At 42.6% G+C, this 26,222-nt stretch overlaps 1 protein-coding gene across 2 annotated transcripts; it reads right to left on the bottom strand.

Moving 5' to 3' along the window:
- Positions 1-1,275: 1,275 nt before the first annotated feature.
- ZNF131 (zinc finger protein 131) lies at positions 1,276-24,568 on the bottom strand. Of its 2 annotated transcripts, XM_054178184.1 has the most exons (7): positions 24,441-24,568; positions 21,707-21,808; positions 11,710-11,854; positions 8,676-9,033; positions 8,351-8,573; positions 3,824-3,954; positions 1,276-2,370 (listed from the first exon to the last, which is right to left on the bottom strand). In XM_054178184.1, the coding sequence occupies exons 1-7, from the start codon at positions 24,562-24,564 to the stop codon at positions 1,726-1,728; spliced, it is 1,728 nt and encodes a 575-aa protein (XP_054034159.1). In that variant the 5' UTR covers positions 24,565-24,568; the 3' UTR covers positions 1,276-1,725. The 2 variants fall into 2 exon arrangements, with proteins under 2 accessions (XP_054034159.1, XP_054034158.1); XM_054178183.1 differs by having other exon boundaries at positions 8,351-9,033.
- Positions 24,569-26,222: the final 1,654 nt, after the last annotated feature.

Raw genomic sequence — 26,222 nt, 5'->3', positions numbered from 1 at the left:
ATAAAAAATTAAGAGTTATCCAGCTAAGCAAGCCAGCCTGTCCCCTCTGTGTTATCAAAAGATGAGCTGCTTCTCAGAAGCCAGGTATAAATACAATAACCAGTCTTTACTTTCATGATTAACATTGGGCCACATTCTTTCCCCTGCACAGAAACTCATCACATATTACTTGCATCTTAGAAAACACGAAACATAATAAACAAAGATTGCAAGTTACGTTAAAGAAACTGTTTGAAATTTTAATTGAGATCCATCTTAGTTTTGCAAGTTTGTCAAAGGCTATGACAAAAACACAAGAATAAGTTTGAACAAGACTAAATAAAGCACAAATCCCAGGAAACAATTCTGCATTTAGAGAAGACGGAAGAGAGAAGCCTGATTTCAACTAAGAACTACATGATTACCAAAAGCATTAGGGAATGTCTTTGCAATAATTCTTCCCTTCGGTTAAGGCTTTGGATAGAAAGTTTTTCAGAAGTGTGGAGCACCTCTAACCTCAAAGCTAGAAGTCCTTAGCATCCCCAAAACACATAGCTAGACAATAATTTCTAAACAAATCTTAACTTTACAGTAAAAAGCTATTACCTTATTAAAAATGAGATTGATTCTTACCACTGGGAGCTGGCACTGTAATTGCCAGTCACTCAGTTGTTCTTTATTTATTGGATTAAAAAAACAAATAATGCAACATTTCATGGTTGGTATTATTGTCTAATATTGATTATTTACACCTACGTTTCAATCCACAGATTAGCACTCATTCGTATGGCTTTTAGTTTTATATGTAGTATCTATGTGCGGCATGTCCAAATTCTGTTTCAAAATCAGGAACCTGATACCATAGAGACAAGTCTTCTCCATAATTATGATTAAATATACTCATTTAAAAAAAAAGACAATTCAAAAAATGAGTTTGCTGGTAGTTCCTTCCAGCTCATGTTTATTACACATCCTACCAACTCTTCCTATTTTAAATTGTCCTTTCTAGAGTGTTGGGCTGCCTGCATATAGAATCTTTCTACTCCCCCAGCCATCTGCTTCTAAATTTAATGAAAAAAACCCCCAAAAATTAATAAATTGATAGCTGACAATTGTAAGCAAAAATATAAAGCACTGTAACATTTCCTACACTGCCTTTTACTGAACTAGTTCTTGAACACACTAAGAACTTAGTGGAAATTTAACCAGTCAGTATTTTAAAAGGCACAGAACTTTTGTGCTCAGAGGCTCCAGAACAATGTTTTCCCTAACCTGAAAGAACATTGTTATGATACAGCAGTGTGGTCCAAAAAATTCACAGGTACCCAACTGCCACTTACAGTAAACCCCACTAAATTTTACTGATTCTTCTGCCACAGACATCCTGCAAATCTGTAACAAGTTTTCCTCTATTCCAAGAGGTGAAGAGGTGAAGTTACTCTTACATATACCCAGGGATGGGGCAAGAACAATACAAGCTATTAATTAGTAAACTCCTCAAAAGCTGAGGATACCACATCTATGGTAGTTTCTATTCCATGGTTTTACATGAATGGGAAAGTTATTTTTCACATATGGACTAAGTTTAGTTGTGCATGAAAAAGATAATTTTGGTCCACTTGACCAGCTTCCATAGGATAGGGTATTGAAAAGGTGACCACTGACAGTTCAAAAACCAATGTAAAAGTTAACAAAAAAGTAGAATTTGGTATTCCATTCCTAAACCTGCGGTGTGGTTTATTTGTCCTAGTCATCCACCTTTTCATTCTGTGTATCCACTAATGCAGCTTTCAAGTCTTCAGCTTGTTCATGATTTTCCTTATCTGCATCATCTATTTTTTCAGGCTCTTCTGCTTCTCCTTGATTAACGCTTTCATATTGTACTTGTTCCAGGTCTGTTCCATCTATAAGTTCTGCCTGTACTTCTTCCATCTGTATTTGATTTACATGCTCAACATGTAACTGCTCCACATGAACTTCTGCACCTTGTTCAGTCTGAATGTGTTCAACTTCTAAGTAACTGATTTGCACCTGTTCTTGCAGTTCATCTATCTGTGTGCCTTTCACTTGATTGTCCTGTATGAGATCCTGGTGCATCTGTTCCACAGTTACCTGTGCAGGATCCACTTGCACCTGAATTACTGGAAGGACATGGACTTGTTCCACTTGTTCTATTATAGTCATTGATGTAACCGGTTCAGCTTCCACGGGAAGAGGTTCTTCTGCTATTGTTTGCTCTTCAATGCTGTGCCTTTCTTTGAGATGCCTTCTTAGCTCACTGCCTTGCATAAACCACAAATCACATAAAGTACAGTGGTTGGGTTTGTCACCGGTGTGTATTACCAAGTGATCTTTGAATTGATCCCAGCTGTTAAACACACTGTTACAAACCTGAAACAAAAGACACACTACGTTAAACAGTGCCAGCTGTTCCAGCTCTAAGTACTGCCTCCATTGCAGATACTATTTTCACAAACCACACATTTCAACACCCCTTAACTGCAGGCAAATAGTTTTGAAACAGTGTTCCATCTTCTTGTAATTTGCAGCAGCAGCACAGAAGGATAACAGAATATCTGACAGGGACTAACTCAAGTGCAGGCCTTTGCTGTTGAAGTCTGTCAAAACCAGGTTTGTGATGGTAATGCCATGCTGGTTTTGCTACCAGGCTGATATTTTCTCTAGAAGGTGCACATAAACTTCTTAAAATACTAGCCTTGTATATAAGTTACTTAGTCATATATAAAGGTAATGACTGTTGGTATTGCCCAAGCACATGATTATTGTTTTTTGCTGCATGAAGCCTAATTCAGCATGCAAGGCAGACACTGAAAAGCACCAAAAGTGCTAATGACAGAAGACAATTTTATTTTTCCCCTCTTTGTTCAGTGAGACAAGATTTATTTATTGAACACTATGCAAATTTAGCCCTGAAAAGAGAAAAGTTCAACAAAAAATTCTCAAATAATTGCTTAGTTTTTGTGGTCTGAAGAATCACTAATCCTAATATTCGCAGTATCTGTGAAATGATGAGGTACCAATTTATCACAGAATCAATCAAGTTGGAAGAGACCTCAGAGATCATCAAGTCCAACCTATCACCCAACACCATCTAATCAACTAAACTATGGCATTAAGTGCCTCATCCAGTCTTTTCTTATACACCTCCAGGGACATTGATCCTGTCACCTCATTGGGCAGCCCATTCCAGTGGCCAATCACTCCTTCTGTGAAGAACCAACCAACCTCAGCTGTATTATTCAGCTTGTCAGAACCAACTTTTAAAACCTAAGTAAGATTTATCTGAACAGCTTTTCAAATGTCAGTTACATGTAGTGATAAGCACCCTAGCTATCCATCTATGGCATTTACATTTATTTAGAAGACATTACAGATAGTTCTTGAAAGTTGGAATGACTCTCCAGACAAGGTCAGTATACTGGGTATCAAACAGAAGAACAATAAAACAGGAAATAAAACAGTACTTTCTATTTTGAACTTCAGTGAAGCATGTTCACAATTGCGAGAGGCCTGGCTCAGTGCATCAATAATGTTGAAAAGGAAGCAGAAAGATCAGTAAAATGTAGGCTAAAAGTTACCTACACATAAGAATTGCAAGTATGAAGCTCCATATCAGTAATTCCATGTTTTAAATGGAGCTACTCAGACATAAGAATTTCTTTGGATGTTGTGGATGTTATTTGGATCCTTATATTTATTTCATGAAAAGTAGGTCTTTGAGACATAAGCCCACTCTCACTGACTTTTCTGCTTGGTACTCCCACATTGTCTCAGCACAGAAAGGAGGCATCTAGCCTCAGACTTTGCTAGTTCCATTACCCACCTGACATTCATACAGTTTCTTTCTTCCCTTTTTAGCTCCAGCTCCAGACTGACATGCTGTCAGGTGACATTTGAGTGTACTATTCCTTGCAAAACGTTCATGGCAGTTGGGACATTCAAATGGTTTTTCACCTGTTAAAACAGATAGAGACTTGTAAGTGTATAAAACCAGCCAGTTTTCTGTCAATCTCTTCTTTCCCTCCCTTTTGTGTAGGTTGATAAATACCCTTTAGAGATGTGGCCAGTTGTATTATTCTACAGAAGAGAAAGACAGAAGAGGACCTGATGGAACATGTCCAGAGGAGGGACATGAAAATGATTAGGGGGTTGGAGCACCTCTGTTACGAGGACACACTGAGGGAGCTGGGGTTATTTAGCCTGGAGGAGGCTCTGGGGAGACCTAATAGCAGCTTCCCAGTACCTGAAGCGGGCCTACATGAAGGATGGAGAGAGACCGTTGATAATGTCCTGTAATGATAGGATGAGGGGCAATGGCTTCAAACTAGAGAAGAACAGATTTAGATTGGATGATAGGAACAAGTTCTTTACTGAGGGTGGTGGAACACTGGAGCAGGTTGCCCTAGGGGGTGGTTGAGGCCCCTACCCTGCAGATATTCAAGGTGAGGCTCAGTGGGGCTCTGGGCAGCCTAATCTGCTTGAGGATGTCCCTGCTTACTGCAGAGGGCGTTGGATTAGATGATCTTCTGAGCTCCCTTCCAGCCTGGACCATTCTAAGGTTCTATGACATTCCATGTAAACTTTACGTATGGAAATGGCAAAATCCTAATGTGGAGTTATAAATATCACTTAGAGAAAAACAACCAACCAACCTAACAGACAATGTAACAATTACCAGTGCCTTTTAAGTACACTTAGGTCTTTAGGGAAATTAGATTACTATTCTGACAAAATATCTTAAAAACATAGCAGATTTCTCTCTTTTAATCTGATAATATTTACAATTAAGGAATCAACACTAGTAAATATACAAAGTGACATGTTCAAAAAGGAAGTATGTAAATAATACAAGGATATCTTTTTGACAACAGTAACAGCTTATGCTTGTGAGCTGAAACTGAGCAGCAGGAAAGGTTGGCATAGAATGACCACTCAATAAAAATGCATCAAGATTAAAGCAAACAAACAACACCACCCCCTCCCCCAAATACAGTGAGAAGAAAGCATAAAGGGACAGAAATGCATACAAGCAACAGTTCCTTTCAGTTTTGCCACTTAATTTCGAAGCTGGTACCAAACACAGAATTCTGCTAAGGGCAACAGCAGGGGAGACTGAAAACAAGAGGATTTCTATTTTTTTTTTAATGCATAGTACTATACTGCTATTACTGTCATCAAGTAGTAACAAAAAACAACTGATGTCTCTGTTTACTAATATAATCATACACAAATACAATGAAATTCAAGGAAGTAAAAAAAAATTAGGAACAATGTGTTTCTTCTGAAAGTCTGCAGGAATACTGACATCACTATCACTGCTGAAACAAGCTGCTTAATGAACTCCAAAACAGGCAGTGGCCTTCTCTGGAGTGACTATGTTAGTGGACAAGATACGATACTGGTGGATGAAAAGCTGGACACAAGCCAGCAATGTGCACTTGCAGCCCAGAAGGCCAATTGCATCCTGGGCTGCATCAAAAGAAGCATGGCCAGCAGATTAAAAGAGATTCTGCCCTTCCACTCCACTCTCCTGAGACCCCATCTGAAGTACTGTGTGCAACTCTGGAGTCCTCAGTACTGGAAAGACATGAATCTGCTTGAGTGGGTTCAGAGGAGGACCACAAAAATTATCAGAGAGCTGGAACACCTCTCCTATGAAGAAAGGCTGAGAGTATTTGAGTTGTTTGGCCTGTAGAAGGGAAAACTTGTTATGGCCTTTCAGTACCTAATGGGGGGCTTATAAGAAAGATGGGGAAAATGTTTCTGGCAGATCCTACAGCAATAGGACAAGGGTAATGGTTTTAAACTAACAGAACAGATACCAGGAATAATGTTTTTAATGTTAAGGGCAGTGAAGCACTGTCACAGGTTCCTCATAGAGGTGGTAGATGCCTCATTCTTGGAAATACTCAAGACAAGACTAGCTAGGGCTCTGAGCAACCTGCTTGCTGCAGGGGATATTGGACTACATGACCTTTAGAGGTCCCTTCCAACTCAGAGCATTCCATGAGTCTATAAATATGCAAAGGCCAAAAGGCATTGTGTTACTTCTTGCACAGTGCAGATCACCATTGTGACCTGGGCTGCACCACTCATAGCAGTGAACAGAAAATACAGAGCATGACAGCAGTTTTCTCTCCTCTCTCTAAAACCATGCTGTCAAGCTGTGGGCTAAACAGGGTTTTCAGGGAAGGGCACACAGCAACTCCTTCATTTGCATCTTCACTTGTGAGCACATACCAAGTGTGCAGAAAAAAAATAATTATACAAAAGCAAACTGACCAACCAAAAAATCTTTGAGAAATATTCAGCAGTTGAAATTCCCAGTAAAATCAGAGGGAAACAAAGCTGGTTTGTGTCTCTTTCCGCTACAGAATATAAACTTTCCAAACTAGCAAGATGAGACAAGGATATTGAGAGTAGTAGTTCCATTCTAACACTGATTTCTGTATAAGAAAATAGCTTTTTTTGTGTAAGACAAATTAGTAATTGAACTAAACAGGTACACATCATGTAAGTGCAGCCTTGAAGGATTTATCTCCTGTATGCCACTTAAAGTCAGCAACTGAAATCTCATCCATTCTCATAAAAGTGGAAAGAGACAGGAACTAGACCTGACCAAAGCCTCTCCCTCTTCACAAATTCCAGAGATGACTGTGAATATTTTCAGAGTTTCATGACATGCAAGAAATCTTGAGGGATTGGTTGTTTGGGGCTTTTTAAGATACTCATAAGCTCCTTAAGGCACTGTACACTCTGTGAGAAAGACTTCATAGAAGTCTTCACCTTCATTTCTTTTTTGAGACAAAGGTAACAGCCATTGGTAATGTGAAATTTCCATACCAAAACCAAGTGCCAACACTGATTCGGTGTCCTTTTCTTTTCCAACTGCTGTTTTCATGTTATTGTTGGTGTTGTAATTAAGCAGCAACAGGATCAAATACTGTGTAGGACACTCTCTCCCAGGCATTTGAATTTCATTTTAGCAGTGCTGTACAGAATTCAGAACTTTGAAAGCCTTTGGCTGAATTGGATTCTTTTTCACTAATCTTTGGAGACTACAGTTAAATGGTAGTATCTGTTTTGACTTTCAGCTTAAGGCTTTTGAAAAAAAACATAAATCGTAAGTAATTAGAATCTATGCTTATATTCCTAGTATAAACTTGTATCAATATCTGTTTAGAAAGTATTCTGTACCGCTTGTGCTAAGCTAAGCTGCTTTGTTTCCAGAACCCTTTGCTGCTAGAGTGACCAACATACTCTGGTATCTGGGTTACTCTGGTCATATGCTTCAAACATTTTTCTGAAAATATTTTCATTATGTAGCTTGTATTGAGATTGCTCATAATGGAGAATCACTCCTAGCTGCATAGGGGATACAGAGTGTAAACAGAACTTTCAAGGGGCTGTTTGGAATAGACTGGACACAGTGTCATACTTCAACACTTAGCAGTCCTATACAACAGTCCTAATAAAAGTGCAGAAGCAATAGGTCTCCACTAAATTCTTACTGATGATTCATGACTGACATGTGAAACAAAAACATCTGGGAGATCAGGACCACCTGTACTATATGTTCATTTATCTGTAAAATACTTGGTATCTGTTCAGATCACAGACTTTTCAGTGAGGGAAAAAAAAATAGAAGAGTTTAAAAAAGAAAAAAAAAAGTAGCATCTTAACCTCCCACAATATAAAGAAGAAGGAGCACAAGTAATTTTATACTTGAAAAGACGCTATCCAGATTTCAGAGGCAGATTTCACAGTAAAATATTCATTAGAAATGTTTTCCTGTGTTAAGTAACAAGGAAAAACCAAATCATAGATGACATGTCAAGAGCAAAGCTGAAACTTTCCAAACACGATGATACAGGGAGAATTGTTAGGAGCTACTTTATGCCTAATGAACTGATAGGTATTTGCTTACAAGTTCTGTTAGACTAAAACTCTCTAAACTGTATTCCATTGAGAAGTTCACAGTTCAAATCATATTTCAACATGAACATTTAGCATTAGAATTGTGCAAACAACAGTAGCTCCCCAGTTTGGCACTTCTGAAGTAAGATATGTGCCATAAAAGATGACTTTTTAAGATTTAATAGCCTTGAGAGATGCCCCATTTGTACTTTCTGGTTTTATGTGCCTACTTTTAACCACCTCAATCCCGCAGAAATTTACACTGTTGGAAAATAAAACAAAGACAAGCACTTCAGTTGTAACTAGAATCCAAGTAATTCTAGGACCCAGGACTTGTGTTCTCTTCAGCAAATTTTTCACTTCCCCAAAAGATGCAAAACCCCAAAATGCTAGAGCCAAGGCCACAGGGACAGGACTACAGCAGTACTCTTACCTGTGTGCTTCCGGAGGTGCTCTTTAAAATGTCCAAAGTGGTCAAACTGCTTATCACAGTACTGGCATATATGTATTTTTTTACCAGGTCTTTGCTTCTTGCTGGCACCACCTTCATCAAGATGGTAACAGGTGAGATGCTGTTTCAAAGCACTCTCTCGTAGGTACCTTTTATTGCATATGTCACACTTGTAACTTTCAGTAGAGTGTGTTTTCATGTGTTCCTTAAAATGGTAAAACAATTTAAATGAACGGTTACATTTCTCACAGTGGAATAAATTGTTCACGTGTGACAGCTGAAGTTCCACAATTTCAATACCTTCTACCTGTTTGCACGAGGGATCAGTTCCACTATCACCTTCTTTGATCTGGCATTTTCTCTCTCCCTGACGATACTTGCTGGTAATGTCTGCCAAAAGAGCCAAAGCAGATTCATCTGACGTACCCGTTGTCTGTATGTACTTTATGGATTGCTCTGCAGAAGCTACTTCAAGCGTTTCCATGCTGTCATCTTCCACTTCAATTGTTCCTTCAGCAATCTCAACCTCAATTTCAACAGGCTCTGATTCTGCAGATGGCAATGTTTCTGTGATAACATTAGAGGTTTCAGCTATCTTCCTCTTTTTTGGCTTATTTTTACCTTCTTCTTGATTTGATTCTAAGGGTGATGAATTTTCTTTGTTCCTGTAAAGCATTTGCATAAACATGCTTTAGATTTATAACATAACAATTCCTGCCTAATACTGAGCTTCATCATCCAACACTCTTGTTTCTCAAAAAAACCCTGAATCTGAATGATCATATAACCTGTATGTGAACAGAAGCTAATTTGTCCTTTATCTATATTTCTCAGAGCTGGAAAATAGCATGGTTAAAGCAGCAGAACCTTTGACAAAAGTCTACTAAAGTGTTTTAAATAGCTCTCAATGATAAAAAGCACCTGTCTTCTTGATAGGCAAATTAACCTAGGGACATAGGTCTACCTAAGAAACTTATGCAATTCTGTATTTTGAAAGAAAACTCGTCCCATGGAAGGAGTTCTTTGCCTTGCCTATTCAGAAATAAGATTCAAATTAATCCTGAACTATTCACTTCTTAAGCTCCTCTTTGCAATTGCCTGCAGGACTTACAGCTTATTGGAAAACTCCACAGCTGTGACTTCACACAATGATTATTGTGACATCTTGTAGGAAAAGAAAGCACGCACTAACAGCTGAGGTAAAAATAGAAGCCACTGGGATCCAGAAAGAATTCTAGTTTAACTTTCTGGTTTGAAACACAATCCTCAGTTCTGTTCCTGTTCTTCCTACATCATACATGCACAACTACCTTACTCCAAAATTTCAGTGGTAGCATCTCATCTCAAACAGAGCTGTGTGGACCAACGATTTCAAGTCACACTCTTAAATCACACAACGTTTCTGTGCCAGAGTTTTACTACTGATTGTCTCAAAAATGAGACTGAGAGGAGTAAGCTGTATTTTTACCTTCCTTTGCAGCCTAATGAATCCTTTCATGTAATACACTCTCTATCACTTTCACATTTTCTACTAACAGGAAAGATAAGGCTTTGCTCTGTATTTACAAGTTGTATGTAAGAGACATGTGGATAATGATCTAATGCAGGATACAGCTTATTAAATTGCACCTTTCTGTATTCAGACACAGGAAGACAGAGCAGCTGAACTTACAGTTTTGTCTAACCTGTATTGCTGATGTCTAGGTGACAGTTATTTTGCATATTACTGTAAGGACCTCCAAGATCACATACCCAAAGAATAATCTGCTCAGTGAAGAGGAAACTAATGTCCTTGACCAGACTGTGTGAAACTTGAATGAGGACATACACATACAACATAACTGCACTTTAAGAAGTAAACACCTTGTTGTTTTCGTTCTAGCCTAGATTACATTACGAGCAACTCTGATGGGACTGTACAAACAGTTCTATAATCACCTCTACATCAGCTGAGTTTTTTGAGGCTTACACCTTTCAGTCAAAGCTCTTCTGAGGCACTGTATTGCAATTTGTCCTTCTCTTACTGGGGGGGTAGAAAACAGAGACTGGTAGTGGTACTCAAGTTTGTCTAACAAAAAAAACAACCCTCAAAACACCCCACAAATTAAGATGGATCTGAAGGGTTCCACAGCTCTACTGGTGTACACTAGTTCAAGGTGAGACTGATTAGAACATACTTTTTCAGTTTTCAGTGTCTTTTAAATTCTTCATGCAGACAACTGAGGTCTGCTTTCTTCCCTGAATTAATTAAAATTTTGGTGGTATCATGCTTATCTTAATAATGTAAAAAAAAAAAAAAAGAAAAAAAAGAAAAGGTATTTGTTGAAGGGTAGGCCTAGAAATGTACAATCCTGTACCTTTCCTATTAAATAATGATATACTTAATAGTTTTACTGCCAATCAAAAGAATAACACATGATAGTTTAATTCACAAATAGATGTTGATGTTGAAACTCAAGTTGCCAGTGTATCATTTCATGGAGATTGTCTTTAAAAAAATGTTAGCCAGCTACTAGAGAAACCTGGAGACAATGCCACTCTCCTTGGTTAATGTGTCCATGCAGAGACAAAAAGGAAGCAGAAGTATTTCCTTAGCAGGTCTAGAAGAGAAAGCAAGAATACTCATAATGCTGGGAGTGTTTATTGCTCCTCCCTCTGCCACATGCTGTCAGAACAGGGTAGCAGCACAAGGAATAAGAAAGTGATAGCACTGTGAAAGGGAATTAAGGGGAAGGAAAAGGAATCATGATGGGACTGGCACTTGCTTGTCTGAGGACAGAATACAACCCTTGGTACTGGATAAAAGCTGCTATTCCAACATTCGATTAAGTATCAATACTGTATAAAACTGATTATAACAGTCACATTCCTTCAGGAAGTTTGAGAGGTTACTTTTGCCACAAAAAAAAATTAAGATTACTGCTTATCCTCTCAGAATAGCAGAAAGCTGCATGAAATCAAAATGTTAGCACAAGCTTGTTACTGTGGTCTAAGTATCTGAGGCACATTGGCACCATACAGCCACTTGTCAGTCAGGTTTGGGCACTAAGATAGCAGAGACCTGGTAGTATTTGTTACCACAAAGTTACAGCTCTAGAGTGTCTACCAACATTTACCACCCATGTCACTTGCCATTGAGTTTCAGAGCAAAGAATGTGACATTCATTTTCCAGCCTGTATAATTCTGACCCATTTCTTACAGCAGAAGAGTATACAGTCCCACACAAGTTTAGAAGGTTCCAGGATATGGAACAGCACTGGAAAAATAGTCACAGCCAGCTTTTGTAAAAGGATTATTGTGACCCTACATTTCAGCACTGGGGAGAGGCTTATATTCTTACCTGATTTCAAGTGCTTTGATTGCTTCTAACATCTGTAGATACTCAGCTGCTTTCCAAACATCATTTGCTTCTTCCTCACCTTGAATCATTAGTTTTGCTGTATAGGTGAATTCAATTAGGTGACGAAATGCCATGTTACTTACACCTGTATGTAGGCAAGAAAAAAACCCAATATTTTCTTTTAGCAGTTCCTCATTCTCAATTCTCAAATCTCAAATCAAATGAATCTTGCACACTGGCCTGCTCACAATACAGTAGAAGCTCATTTCATAAAGGTGACATCCTTAAAAGACTCGTCTTGGAATAGAAAAGTCTACTAGGGAAACATTTCAATCTGGAGTAAGAACAGAGTTATGCCATGACACATATAAAGGGAAGAAAAGATGGATAAGTGTGGTGGTTGGAAAGGAAAGGCTCTGCTTTCCTTCCCCCACTGAGAAAGAGACCACGGCTAAACCCAGTCGGAGAAATGAGAGTATATTTTACAAGGAAACAGATTGTATGTAACACAACAAATACAGGTATTTTACAATATATACAGGAGTATACAGCAAATGAACTCAACCAGAAACCAGACCCCCCACAGAGGGGGCTTCCCCCTGTGCCCCCTTCACCCCCCTACCTCCCTTCTCCCCCAATAGAGGTAGAAAAGAGATGTGGACGGTTAACAGGGCAGGAAAGGAAGAAAGGCCTGGCACAGGAGTTAGTATCTTATCTTAGTTGGCCAGAATCCCAGAAGCAGATCCAGCCGAGAGGGACAGCGAAGGAAGGAAGACTGAGAGAAAGTTCCCAACTCCCCTGGCTCCAATCTCTCCTCCCCCAATTCTACCAATGAAATTCGTTTAGACTACCAAAATATTTTATAAACATTTAGCCAGTGTGCCCCTTCCTTAAAGGCACAGCGTCAAACGGTCACAGTCCACCCCTTCTAAACAATTTCATTGGTCGTTCGCACTGTCCATCCAATCGGAAACAATATTTACAGTTTGTGAGTAAAGTTCATAGTCCGTTCCGGCTATACTCAGATGTAGATGATTCAGAAGTCCAAAAAAGTCAGGAAATAGGAAAATGGAAACCAGCTTGTCTCTCCGCAGATGAAGTGAAGAAAAAGCAAACAGGAACACAGGGACTCTGAGTTGACTTAGGGCTCTCAGGGTTCGTGTACTGTAGATTCCTCAGGGATTCTTCCTTTGGGCGCGTTGTAGCTGCACGACAGTCTGAAATTAAACTCTTTCAGCTAAAGTTAAGTTTCTTTGTGGAATACACTGAATTTGACCATTCTCCTGCATTACCCAATAAGTGTTACCCGGACCTTCTGCTGAAACCACCCCTCGGACAGGTTTAGCCTCTCCTGAGGGCGAAAATACCCAAACAGTTTTACCTAACAGGTTCTTTTCTCTAACAACAGGAACTCTATCACCTTCTACTCTCCATAGCAGATCTGAATGTGCTGGTCCAGCTCGGTTCACTGAACCTCTACTATTCACCAGCCAGGTTGCTTGTGCTAGATGTTTCTCCCAGTTTTTCAAAGATCCACCTCCCATGGCTTTGAGAGTGGTCTTCAACAAACTGTTGTAGCGTTCGATCTTCCCTGCAGCTGGTGCATAGTAAGGAATATGGAATATCCACTCAATACTGTGCTCTTTTGCCCAGCTCTTTACAAGGTCGTTCTTGAAATGAGTTCCGTTGTCTGACTCAATCCTCTCTGGAGTTCTGTGTCTCCACAGGATCTGTCTCTCCAGACCGAGAATGGTGTTGCGTGCAGTTGCGTGTGGAACTGCATAAGTTTCCAGCCATCCGGTGTTCACCTCTACCATAGTAAGCACGTATTGCTCACCCGAACGAGAACGTGGTAGAGTGATGTAGTCAATCTGCCAGGCTTCACCATACCTGTACTTGGACCATCTGTCACCATACCACAAGGGCTTAATTCGTTTTGCCTGCTTAATAGCAGCACAAATGTCACAGTCATGGATGACTTGTGTGATAGCATCCATGGAAATGTCTATGGATCTGTCACGAGCCCATTGGTATGTTGCATCTCTGCCTTGATGTCCTGATGAATCGTGAGCCCACCGAGCTAAGAATATCTCACCTCGGTGTTTCCAGTCGAGATCGAGTTCAGAGTCCTTGTCTACTTGAGAAACTCTTGCAGCTAAATCTGCCTGATGGTTGTGCCGCTGTTCCTCAGTAGCTTTGCTCTTGGGAATGTGAGCATCAATGTGTCTCACTTTCACTGGAATTCTCTCGACTCGATCAGCAATGTCTTGCCACAGTTCAGCTGCCCAGATGGGTTTTCCTTTCCTCTGCCAGCCATTCTTTTTCCAGTCCTTTAGCCAACCCCATAGAGCATTGGCTACCATCCATGAGTCGGTGTAGAGATAAAGCTTTGGCCATCTCTCACGTTCAGCTACGTTGAGAGGTAGCTGGACAGCTCTTACCTCTGCAAACTGACTGGATTCTCCTTCTCCATCCTTCGCCTCTGCAACTCGGCGTGTTGGACTCCACACGGCAGACTTCCACCTTCGCTTGTTCCCGACGAGACGACAGGAACCGTCTGTGAACAAAGCATACTTCTTATCATCATCTGAAAGGTCATTGTAAGGAGGAGCTTCCTCAGCACGAGTTACTCTCTCCTCTGGAGGTTTAGTACAGTTGGTATCTTCAGGCCAACTTGAGATCACCTCCACCAGACCAGGTCTTTCAAGATTTCCCATTCGAGCTCTCTGTGTTATCAGAGCCATCCACTTGGACCAGGTGGAATCTGTGGCATGATGTGGTGTGGAACCCTTGCCTTTGAACATCCAATTCAAAACTGGCAATCTGGGAGCTAAGAGAAGTTGTGATTCAGTTCCAATCACTTCTGAAGCTGCTTTCACTCCTTCATAGGCAGCTAGAATCTCTTTCTCTGTTGGAGTGTAATTAGCCTCTGAACCTCTGTAACCTCGACTCCAGAAACCAAGAGGTCGTCCACGTGTCTCACCTGGAGCTTTTTGCCACAAGCACCAGGTTGGACCATTGTCACCTGCAGCTGTGTACAAAATGTTCTTAATGTCTGGACCATCTCGCACAGGTCCCAGACCCACTGCTTGTACCACTTCTTGCTTTATCTGGTCAAAGGCTACTTGTTGTTCAGGTCCCCAGTGGAAACTGTTCCTCTTTCGAGTCACATCATACAGAGGTTTCACAATCTGGCTGTATCCAGGAATGTGTAGTCTCCAAAATCCCACTATCCCCAAGAAACATAGAGTTTCTTGCTTGTTCGTGGGATTTGCCATGGTAGAGACTCTATTTACCACATCCACTGGAATGTGTTGACGTCCATCCTGCCACTGCACTCCCAGAAACTGGATCTCTGCAGTAGGACCTTTCACTTTGTTTCTCTTGATGGCAAAACCAGCATTCAGAAGAATGTCCATGATTTTGTTGCCTTTCTCGTAGACTTCCTCAGCAGTTTTACCGCAGACGATGATATCGTCGATGAACTGGATGTGTTCTGGAGCACCACCTTCCTCCAGAGCATCATGGATTACTGCATGACAGATGCTGGAGCTGTGGATCCAGCCCATTGGCAGTCTGTTGAAAGTGTACTGGATTCCTCTCCAGGTGAAAGCAAACTGAGGCCTGCATTCCTCTGCTATGGGAATAGAGAAGAATGCACTAGCAATGTCTATGGTAGCATACCATTTGGCCTCTTTGGATTCCAGCTCATACTGGAGTTCCATCATGTCTGGTACTGCTGCACTCATAGGCGGAGTCACTTCATTCAGGGCTCAGTAGTCCACTGTCAGACGCCAGTGTCCATTCGGCTTTCGCACAGACCACACTGGACTGTTGAAAGGTGAATGAGTTTTGCTGATGACTTTCTGACTCTCCAACTGACAAATCAGATTCTGAATGGGCAACAAAGAGTCACGGTTGGTTCTGTATTGTCTGTGATGCACAGTCTGAGAAGCAACTGGCAATTTAATGTCCTGAATCTTGTGTTGTCCCACAACTGCAGATTCATCAGAGAGTTCAGGTCTAGCAGACAGCTTCAGCTTTTGTCCATCAATTTCTACAGAAGCTACTCCAAAAGCCCATTTGTAACCCTTAGGGTCTTTGAAACGCCCTTCTCTCAGAAAATCAATTCCCAAAGTACAAGGTGCATCAGGTCCGGTCACAACCGTATGCTTCTTCCACTGTTTACCAGTTAGACTTATATCAACGTCTACCTTACTTAACTCTTGAGATCCACCAGTGACTCCCACAATAGTTATAGACTCTGATCCCTGATAATTTGATGGCAATATGGTGCACTGAGCTCCTGTGTCAACCAAGGCCCTGTACTTCCGAAAGTGTGAAGTGCCAGGCCACTGGATGTACACATCCCAATAGATTCTGTTATCTCCATTATCCCTCTCCTCCCCCTGGCGGGAGGCAGGGCACCCCTAATTATGGGGACCATTTCCACAGGTACAACGAGCACACTGTGCAGTGTTAGAACTGGAGCCACTGTTGGAGCTGTCATCGTTGTCCTGGAGAACTGTGGAAGTAACAGCTACCCTTCTGGTATTGCTACCCTGGGTTCTGCCACTTTGCAGTTCCCTCAGTCTCCTGAAAAGATTAGAAGTTGGTTGACCATCCCACCTGTTCATGTTCTCACCAAACTGATCACATAGAGTTATCCAAATAGTCCTACGTGTGTGGTAGCTAGGGACTAGCGGCCGGAAGATTTCGTGCTGTACGTGTAGATAAGGTTTTCTGTAGCCTATGGTACTCAGGCCATGATGTAAGCAGACGGAAGTGACATTGTAACTCCAAGGTTATGAAAGCTGATAACAACCAGCAATAAACGCCATTTGCCATCCACCACATTGGTGTCAGTGTGCCGATGGACCAGCGGCCTGGGTATGGCCGCTGTACCCCACCCCCGGACCAGGTCGTCTTTTGCCTGCCACAAGCAATCAGCTTGTAAAAATAAAAGGCAACATTTGGTGCCAAAACCCGGGAAAACCCTTGGATTCCACAGAAGTCCACTGCCGCAGGGGGGACGCCCCCAGGACCCGCGAGAAGTCGAGAATACAAGTTCTCAAGGACCAACAGAGGGAGGGGAACCCCTGTGAAGGTCGTCTTGCGAAGAGTCGAATTCCCTGGAACCAATGACGATGCAGCCTCTCATGCAGGTCGTATCAGAATTGCACAGGCAGTGGGGTATTGATTGTAAATCTAAAGACTTTAATCTCGCTGTGATGAGACTTTTACAACTTGGGGTCATTAATCAGCCGATAGATATCCTCCACCCACAAGCGTGGGAGAAGTGCACTAAGGCGCTTGCCGAGGAGGCAAAGTCTTCCAGCTGTGGGAAAAATCTTAAGTCATGGGGGAGGGTTGAGGAGGCTTTACAGAAAGCCAGGCAAAAACAGGAAACTTGGAAAGCAGCAAGGGAGTATTTGAGAGATACTCCAAAGCTTGGAGTCGGGGCAGCTACGCAGACTCAGAGCCTTTCAGATGGCGATGATTTTGCAGAGCTTGAACAGCCGCGGGAGAGCGGCACACCCCCTACGTCCCCAAAACACCCAAGCGCCAGCCCTTATAAGGACAATCAGGGGCGCGCCCTGCCTTCCTGGGGTGAGTTAGCGGAGGAAGCTAGGAGCGTGGAAGCCGGGGCGAGGCCACCGCCCTATGCACCCAAAGATGGCGCCGACAGACAAAGAGAAGGGCAGGGAGGGGATGCCTGGGGCGAGAAAACAGAAGAAGCGTTACAGCTATCAAGGACGCACAAGCAGGAGGGGGAGGAGAAGGAGAAGGGGGAAAGCGGTGGGGGCGAGCCAGAATGGGAGGAGTGGCCCGTCCGCAAGAGAAGTGGATGGAACCGGGGCGTGAACGAGGGGCGGACAGCCAACACTCCACCAAGCGGGAGGTGGGGCGAGCCAAGGGGGAAGGACGACCCACTCGCAAGGGGCGTGGGCAGGACCAGAGGCCGAGCAGGAGGCGGGATGGCCCAAGGAGGAGGGAACAGCCCACCCACAAGGGAACTAGGAGGGGTAGCGAGCAGAACGGGAGCATAACTAGTCAGTCGAGCTCTGGCTCATGGAACGTATCAGACACCGGTTGGAACAAGTGGTACTCATCAGAGTATAGCTCAGAAGAAGAGGAAACAGACCTGCCTGCAGAGGCCAAGGGTTCGCTCACAGCGGAATGCATACACCAGCAGAGCAACTCAGAGGCCAGAGAACTCTTACGATCACTGCCAGCAGGGGCGACCCTTGCAGACATGATTAAGCATGTTGTAAAAGAAGAACAGTTGGCCCCGATCCAGGCGGCAATGGCCGCAATGGCCAATGTAATGGCATGTTTCCCGAACTCGTTGCCCCCGAGGGAGGCAGCCCAGCTGAACCTGCCTACATTTCAGGAACAGCAGGAACCATCCCTTGGTGACGAGACCCCAGAGTGGCCCTGGCAGTAAAATGTGACAGTCCGCCAGTAGTGTGGGGAACTTGCTCCCTCTACAACGTCCCACATGATCAAACCAGATCTTCAGAATAAAACTAATGAAAACTGTGAGTTTCTGTTCACAGGATTGGATCATTGGACACCCCCGTGACCTGCATATCCCGCTGTCAGGAGAACCCGATGAGCCACCAGATACACCATCCAAGCCTGGGAGACCAACACTTGCAGAACCCAGACAACGGCAGAGTAACCTTTGCAAAAGAGGGTTGCGATACCTTTGTGTGATCTTGATCCTAGCACCTATTGCTGTAGGGCGGGCAGAATCAGATTACCGCAGTCACCAGGCCCATCAACCATTCAAATGGACACTGTCTCGAGGGGATCGATCGGTCGTGAGAACCTTAATAACAGTGGGGGGTCCTAGCTTTCTGGTTACACTATGTGAGCTAGTTAACGCAAAGGGAGCATGTGACAGCAAATCTCCATCGTTTTACATGTGTCCCAGCTCCAACCCCGGAAAATCGTATTGTAATCAGCCAGGTCACTATTTTTGTGCATACTGGGGTTGTGAGACAATTGCCCCCACGTGGATTACAAAGCCCCTCAACCCTTACTTAAATGTAACTCAGTGTTCTGTCGGATGCAGACCACAACCGGAGCATCGTGCTTTTGATGTGCAGGGAAGAGTTCACACTATAGTGCAGGATCGTAAGACATGGAGCTTGAATGTCATCCAATTTCAGAACCCTAGCTGGCTTGTAGGGAGAAGTTGGGGATTTCGGTATGTTGAAACAGGGAAGGACAGAGGTGGATTGATTACTATTAAGAAGGAACCGATTGAAAATGATCCTTTGCCAGAAGGTCCTAACCAAGTTTTGAAGGTAGAATCTAAGAGTAACACCAAAAGCCTAACCATAAGCACCCCAGACCATGTAAGAGATCCGATTGCCCCAGCCTCGGATGAGAGCTTTGGGGAGGAATCTTTGTGGAAATTGATACAGGTTAGTTATTTCGTGTTAAATGGATCAAATCCAAATCTTACAGAACATTGTTGGCTGTGCTATGGGATAAGGCCACCTTTTTATGAAGCCGTGGGAATAGCAACACCTGTCCGGTACGCGAACGATATCAACCCGGCGCAATGTAAATGGAAGATAGAGAGGCAAGGAATAACGTTAACGCATGTGAGAGGGAGAGGGGTATGTGTAGGTAAGGTTCCTGAGGAGAAGAGAAAACTGTGTATAAATGATGGAAGGGGTTCTGATAAGCTCAGAAGACCTGCAAAATGGTTATTACAAGCTGAAAACACTAAGTGGGTCTGTTCCATTGTGGGAGTTACACCTTGTTTAGCCTTAGATTATTTTGATGAAACTTTAGAATTTGTGTACAAGTAGCAGTAGTCCCCAGAATTTTTTATCACTCTGAAGAGTCTATCTATGATGTACAGGTCATTTCGGACCACCACCTGTCTAAAAGAGAACCCTTTACCGCACTAACAATAGCAATGTTAATGGCTTTAGGGGGAACAGGAGTAGCTACTGGAGTAACCTCGCTAGTACAGCAAAGTGAAGAATTTTATGCTCTTAGGGCGGCAGTAGATGAAGATTTGGCTAGAATTGAACAATCAATTAGTGCCCTTGAAAAGTCCTTGAGATTGATGTCGGAGGTAGTTTTACAGAACCGCAGAGGACTGGATCTCATGTATTTACAACGAGGGGGAGTGTGTGCTGCATTAGGAGAGGAGTACTGTGTGTATGCAGATCACACTGGAGTTGCTAGAGATTCCATGTCCAAACTCAGAGATGGTTTAGAAAAGAGGAAGAAAGATAGGGAAACCCAACAAGGGTGGTTTGACTCATGGTTTAATCATTCTCCATGGTTAACCACCCTGGTATCTACCCTTGCAGGACCAATTGTAACGATCATGCTGGCACTGATTTTCGGACCTTGCATATTGAACAGGTTCGTGTCTTTTGTCAAGAGCCGTTTGGAGAAGGTCAACATTATGTTAGTAGAAGCCCGACAGTTGTTGTAGAAAAGCACTGGTTAGCACTTTTTAGCTATACTCAGCTATGCACTGTTGTAGAAGAGCACTGGTTAGCACTTTTAGCTATTTTTAGCTATGCACTAAACACTACTAGCCTGGTGTGCCTTATATTTCTTGTGTGAAACTATATTTTTACAACTTTTTATATTTTCTTGAAGACGTTCTATTGCCGTAATTAGTGAGCCGAGAAAAACCCAAACAGTGTTTATACAACAGCTGGATCCTATGCATAAACCACAAATAGATTTTACGCATTAAATATTTACCTATCTGGTCTAACATCAACCCAATGCAGTACCGGTAGACCAATATAGAACACACGGAAAACAGCAACTGCTTAAAAACCCACAACATCTTAATTTCGTTTCTCCGGCTGAGACAAGCAATAAATCAACTTAATTACTTAATTACCCGGCCCCACGTTGGGCGCCAATAAAAAAAAAGGAGTGTGGTGGTTGGAAAGGAAAGGCTCTGCTTTCCCTCCCCCACTGAGAAAGAGACCACGGCTAAACCCAGTCGGAGAAATGAGAGTATATTTTACAAGGAAACAGATTATATGTAACACAACAAATACAGGTATTTTACAATATATACAGGAGTATACAGCAAATGAACTCAACCAGAAACCAGACCCCCCCACAGAGGGGGCTTCCCCCTGTGCCCCCTTCACCCCCCTACCTCCCTTCTCCCCCAGTAGAGGTAGAAAAGAGATGTGGACGGTTAACAGGGCAGGAAAGGAAGAAAGGCCTGGCACAGGAGTTAGCATCTTATCTTAGTTGGCCAGAATCCCAGAAGCAGATCCAGCCGAGAGGGACAGCAAAGGAAGGAAGACTGAGGGAAAGTTCCCAACTCCCCTGGCTCCAATCTCTCCTCCCCCAGTTCTACCAATGAAATTCGTTTAGACTACCAAAATATTTTATAAACATTTAGCCAGTGTGCCCCTTCCTTAAAGGCACAGTCTCAAACGGTCACAATAAGCAGTCTGAGTAAGTACAGATTTAAACACAAAAATAAGATCCCTCTCTCAAGCAACCTCTGAACAGCAAATTACTGGAGGCTGAAATATTGCTCTAGGAATTTACTCCCTATGTGCAATCTCCATGTCTATCTTGTTCTTGCATCTCAGCCAAGGCATCTGCCACTAGCTATTACTGGCAACCTTTTTCATCTGACCAGAATGGCTGTTGTCACTCTGCTACCCCTAAAATTCTACAGTCTGCCTGACCTAGGTGTGTACTAGGAGTGGGGAAGAAAAAGGAACAAAAAACCAAAGACATGCAGGACCCAAAAAGATTTAATTCAAGATTGTTCAGTTTTTCTTCAGGGCAAGTTGGTTGGTTGTGGTTTATTTATTTATTCATTCCTCGTGATGGTAGCTGCCCCTGAACAACTCAAGAGCTGAGATCCAAAAATCTAACTGATATGATCAAGCATATACATATGCCGTACCAAGGACACTAAGTTAATTTCCAGCTTGGGCTCACAAACTCTGAATGTTTTCAATCTGCACATTACCTTCAATCTCCACCAAAGGCTCCTGAGTGAAATCTTGGAAGAATTTGTAGAAAAACTGACTACAGGCAGCAAGAACAGCCTTATGAGCTTTGAAATGGTGACCTACAAAGAGAAACAAAAACATTTGTTCAGGGTAAGAGTTTTCTCAGTCATAGTGCACAGTAAGTGCAGATAAAGAAGAGAGACCAATCAGTCTACAAATCTGTTCCAGCAGCACATAGTCACCTAGTATGTCTCCTTGTTACATAGGTAGTACTGCAGCAAGCCTCTCCCATCTCATGCAGACCATCAGACATCACTACCATGCTGAAGCTCTGCAACCCAGTCAGCTGGAGGACACATTTGTTTCCCTTTTCAGATACTTAAGTTATGGGATATTTTTATACATATTTTCCTGTATGTCTTGGTCTTAGCTTCCAAGTTTTATGCAGGTTCTCCATGCTTTTTGTTGCTCTTACAGACTAATGTATTTTATCACAACTTTTGCCAGCATAAAAACTATTCAACAGAAGTGGTTCTGCTCTGTTCTATTTTCCAGACTATCTACTCCACATCACTGTGTTACTCTCTCCCCAGCACATTCATGAACACTCATAAGGCTCCATGGGACAGAGAAGTAACATGGATTATAATTACAGAGCTGCACACAAACCCAGCTTTGAGCTCAACAGATGGATCATCCATCTGCCTGGTGGATGTGGCACAGGCTGTGGATGTAGTCTACCTGGACCTCAGCAAGGCCTTTGACACTGTCCCCCACAGCAAACTCCTGGCCAAGCTGACAGCCCCTGGCTTGGATGGGAGCACACTGCGATGGGTTAGGAACTGGCTGGAGGGCCAAGCCCACTACGAGTGGTGGTGAATGGTGCCACATCCAGCTGGGGGCCCGTCACTAGTGGTGTGCCCCAGGGATCAGTACTGGGCCCTGTGCTCTTTAACATCTTTATTGATGATCTGGATGAGGGCATTGACTCGACCACCAGTAAATTTGCAGACGACACCAAGCTGGGGGCAGGAGTTGATCTGCTGGAGGGTAGAGAGGCTCTGCAGAGGGACCTCAATAGGCTGGACAGATGGTTAAGAGTCCAACAGCATGAGATTTAACACATCCAAGTGCCGGGTTCTGCACATTGGCCACAACAACCCCATGCAGAGCTACAGGCTGGGGTCAGAGTGGCTGGAGAGTGGCCAGGCAGAGGGGGACCTGGGGATGCTGGTCGACGGTAGGCTGAACATGAGCCTGCAGTGTGCCCAGCAGCCAGGAGGGCCAATGGCATCCTGGCCTGCATCAGGAACAGTGTGGCCAGCAGGAGCAGGGAGGTCATTCTGCCCCTGTACACTGCACTGGTTAGGCTGAACCTCGAGTACTGTGTCCAGTTCTGGGCCCCTCAGTTTGGGAAGGATGTTGACTTGCTGGAAGGTGTCCAGAGATGGGCAACAAGGTTGGTGAGGGGTTTGGAACACAAGCCCTATGAGGAAAGACTGAGGGAGCTGGGGTTTCTTAGCCTGGAGAAGAGGAGACTCAGGGGTGACCTTACTGCTCTCTACAACTACCTTAAGGGAGGCTGTAGACAGGCAGAGGTTGGTCTCTTCTCCCAGGCAACCAGCACCAGAACAAGAGGACACAGTCTCAGGCTGCACCAGGAGAGGTTTAGGCTGGAGGTTAGGAGGAAGTTTTACACAGAGAGAGTGACTGCCCATTGGAATGGGCTGCCCCAAGAGGTGGTGGAGTCACCATCACTGGAGGTGTTCAGGAGGAGACTTGATAGGGTGCTTGGTTGCATGGTTTAGTTGATTAGGTGGTGTTGGATGATAGGTTGGACATGATGATCTTGAGGGTCTCTTCCAATCTGGTTTATTCTATTCTATTCGGTATCACCAGAGCAGAAACAAGTTTTCTGAAAGTGCTGAGAGTTAAACTACAACAATTCCTGAAAAGTAATTTTTAATTAATTTCCTTACTTTTAAATTTACTTTACTTTTCTCTCTGTAGGACCCTTTTCTATCAAGTGAGTTCTTGATACCCTTTTAAGGATCGGGTGGTACTCCTTCAGCTAAGTCTGTCCTAGTGGGCACTGTCTATCTTCCCTGACATGAGGACCTTTGTTTTAAGACATGCTTGAAATAAGAAGCAGTCTTAGATGATCTAAGGGTAAGAGTTTTCTAAGGAGATAATATGAACTTATATTTTCTAAGGAGATAATATGAACTTATATCTCTGTCATCCTTTTAAACTAATATTTATGTCCTTACAACACACAAAAAAGAAAATTTGAGTGCTTCTACCCTATTTTAGCTATATATTAAAATAGTAGGCAGATACCAGAGAAGCAAGTAGCAAATCGTATTTCAAGGTGGGGATTTTTTTTTCTGTAAAATATTTGTACAAGTTTTCAGCATGCAAAGAGTCTGCTCACATTAGGGAAAAAAATACTTTGACAACCTTTTGGAAATCCTTAGACAACATATTAACTATACAACAGCAGTTTCTAAGTGGGCTTCTGTTTAATAATATTTAGCCCCTTGTTTGGAAAACAAGCAAAATTAGAAATCACTGCTGGTGACTGCTCAACCTGAGATTTTAAATGAAACTCTGCAGGTAACTTGCCCACTGGTACAGAACCAAGAATTTGTTAGCAACCCAATTTGACAGCTGACCCCTGTCAAACCAAAAAGCTCCCAAGCACATCTTACAGAATTCCGTATACCTACTGCTTCCTGGGCCTGTACATACCATCAACAATCAGCGTGATATCTGTAAACTGGTCCTGCTCACGCTGTTCATTCAGTCTATCCAAAATAACTTTATAATGTTCAGGAAACTCCTGGATGTATTCCATCGTTTCTTCTGCTTCCATGGTAAAAGAATTTGTCTGCAAAATATGTGTTATGAGATTAAGAACACTGTGTCACTCAGTAAATACTACACATAATCAGTTTCGTATATAAACACAAACTAACCAGCACTCTTCAGGGTCAAAACCAATAAACACACTAGACAGTCTTGCTAAGAGGTTTACCTGATTTTAGCTGATAGGCAGGGCTAATGTGGAACATTGCCTTACTTATACATACCAAAAAACACTCAAAGTTGGTAAGTGCATTCCTTTATTCTACAGATGCTGCAAGGACCCACCCCCTCAAAGCAAATCCACGGGATACAGCAAATACAGCTCCTGCAGTGATGCAGCATCTCCACAGATAACCATTAAGCAGCACCACAACAGCACAATGTCAGAATCTTTATATAGTTACTTCTTGCAATTCCACCAATCCACTGTATGGAAGAACAGGTCCTAAAATTTTTGTATCTAAGTCACATTTTCCACCTAGTGAACATAAGATGTTTACTTCCTTTAAACAAGGATGCAATAAAGCAGCATTTCTCAGCTTCTGAGTGCAGACGAGCTGCCAGAGATTTTGTCACACCCAAGAGCAAAGAGCATCCTATTAACCCAGCTACTTAAACTTAACCCCTTGCAAGGTGAAATACTCTTTGTCAACCTTTCAAAGGACACATGTGCTTCCAATATGATGGCTCTTCCTCCCTTACTTATACACTAAACACTGCAGGGTTCTTAAACCTGAAGAGGTTTTAGTGCAGCTCTGCCTGTGGATGAGCCACAGATGTTAGTCCAAGGCTTATGCTAAAGAACTTCTGGAAAGAGTCCAAGTATTTCAGTGAAAGCTTTTCACAAATTAACTCCAGGCAAAATGACTTTAGATCTGCGCAGCAGCACTCATCATCAACTCCTACACTCTTACGGCTTACAATGACAATGCTGCAGAAAAAGCAGACATCTCAGAGTCACTTTCTCACAGAAACTGTTTCTTTTCACAGTCTAACTCACTTGGTTTCTGAGTAGGCCTGAATAAGTTTTAAAAGAATTTGAGACATATACTTCACTGTACTGTCAGTATGGAGAAAAGTAATAAAGTCAGGAGAGCAGTGCATACCAAACTAAACACTGAATAAAGGGATGAAAATTTCTGGTGTGGCAAAGGAGCAATTTTCTTCAGAGTGCTGGTTTTCCCTGACTTCCAGTGCATTTTTTGGATGTGCAACTGGACTTAAAGTGCTAAGAGAAAACTTGTTCCTTATGCATACAAACCATGTGCTGTGCAGCTGTGTCAATTCTACCTCACTTATAACTAACACACAATGAGTATATGGGGTTTAATGGAACTGGGGAGAATTACCGGATTATGATGAAAGCAAAGTTATTTTCTTATGACTAACAAACCCGAAGTAAAGAATTCCTATTTTCATCACAAAATATGTTATTCTTTTGCATCTCAGAAAAACTGTCCCTTGGAGAAGCCATTTTGCTAAGAGAGAAGAGCAGAAGCAAGTGATTGTGAAAAGTCTAGCTCTGCCTGGTGTAACTGTCTTGCTAAGCAGATGCTGAAATACTTACCGTGGTCTTTAAGGGGTCAGAGGAGACCAGCCTACTAGGGCAAGGGGGAAGGTGAGATGGAAAGGAGCAGAGGCTGCTGCATTCACTGAATCTCCTCT

Source organism: Dryobates pubescens, chromosome Z (genome assembly GCF_014839835.1).
Source record: "Dryobates pubescens isolate bDryPub1 chromosome Z, bDryPub1.pri, whole genome shotgun sequence".
Classification (NCBI taxonomy): Eukaryota; Metazoa; Chordata; class Aves; order Piciformes; family Picidae; genus Dryobates; species Dryobates pubescens.
This window is presented reverse-complemented; position numbering and strand designations above follow the sequence as displayed.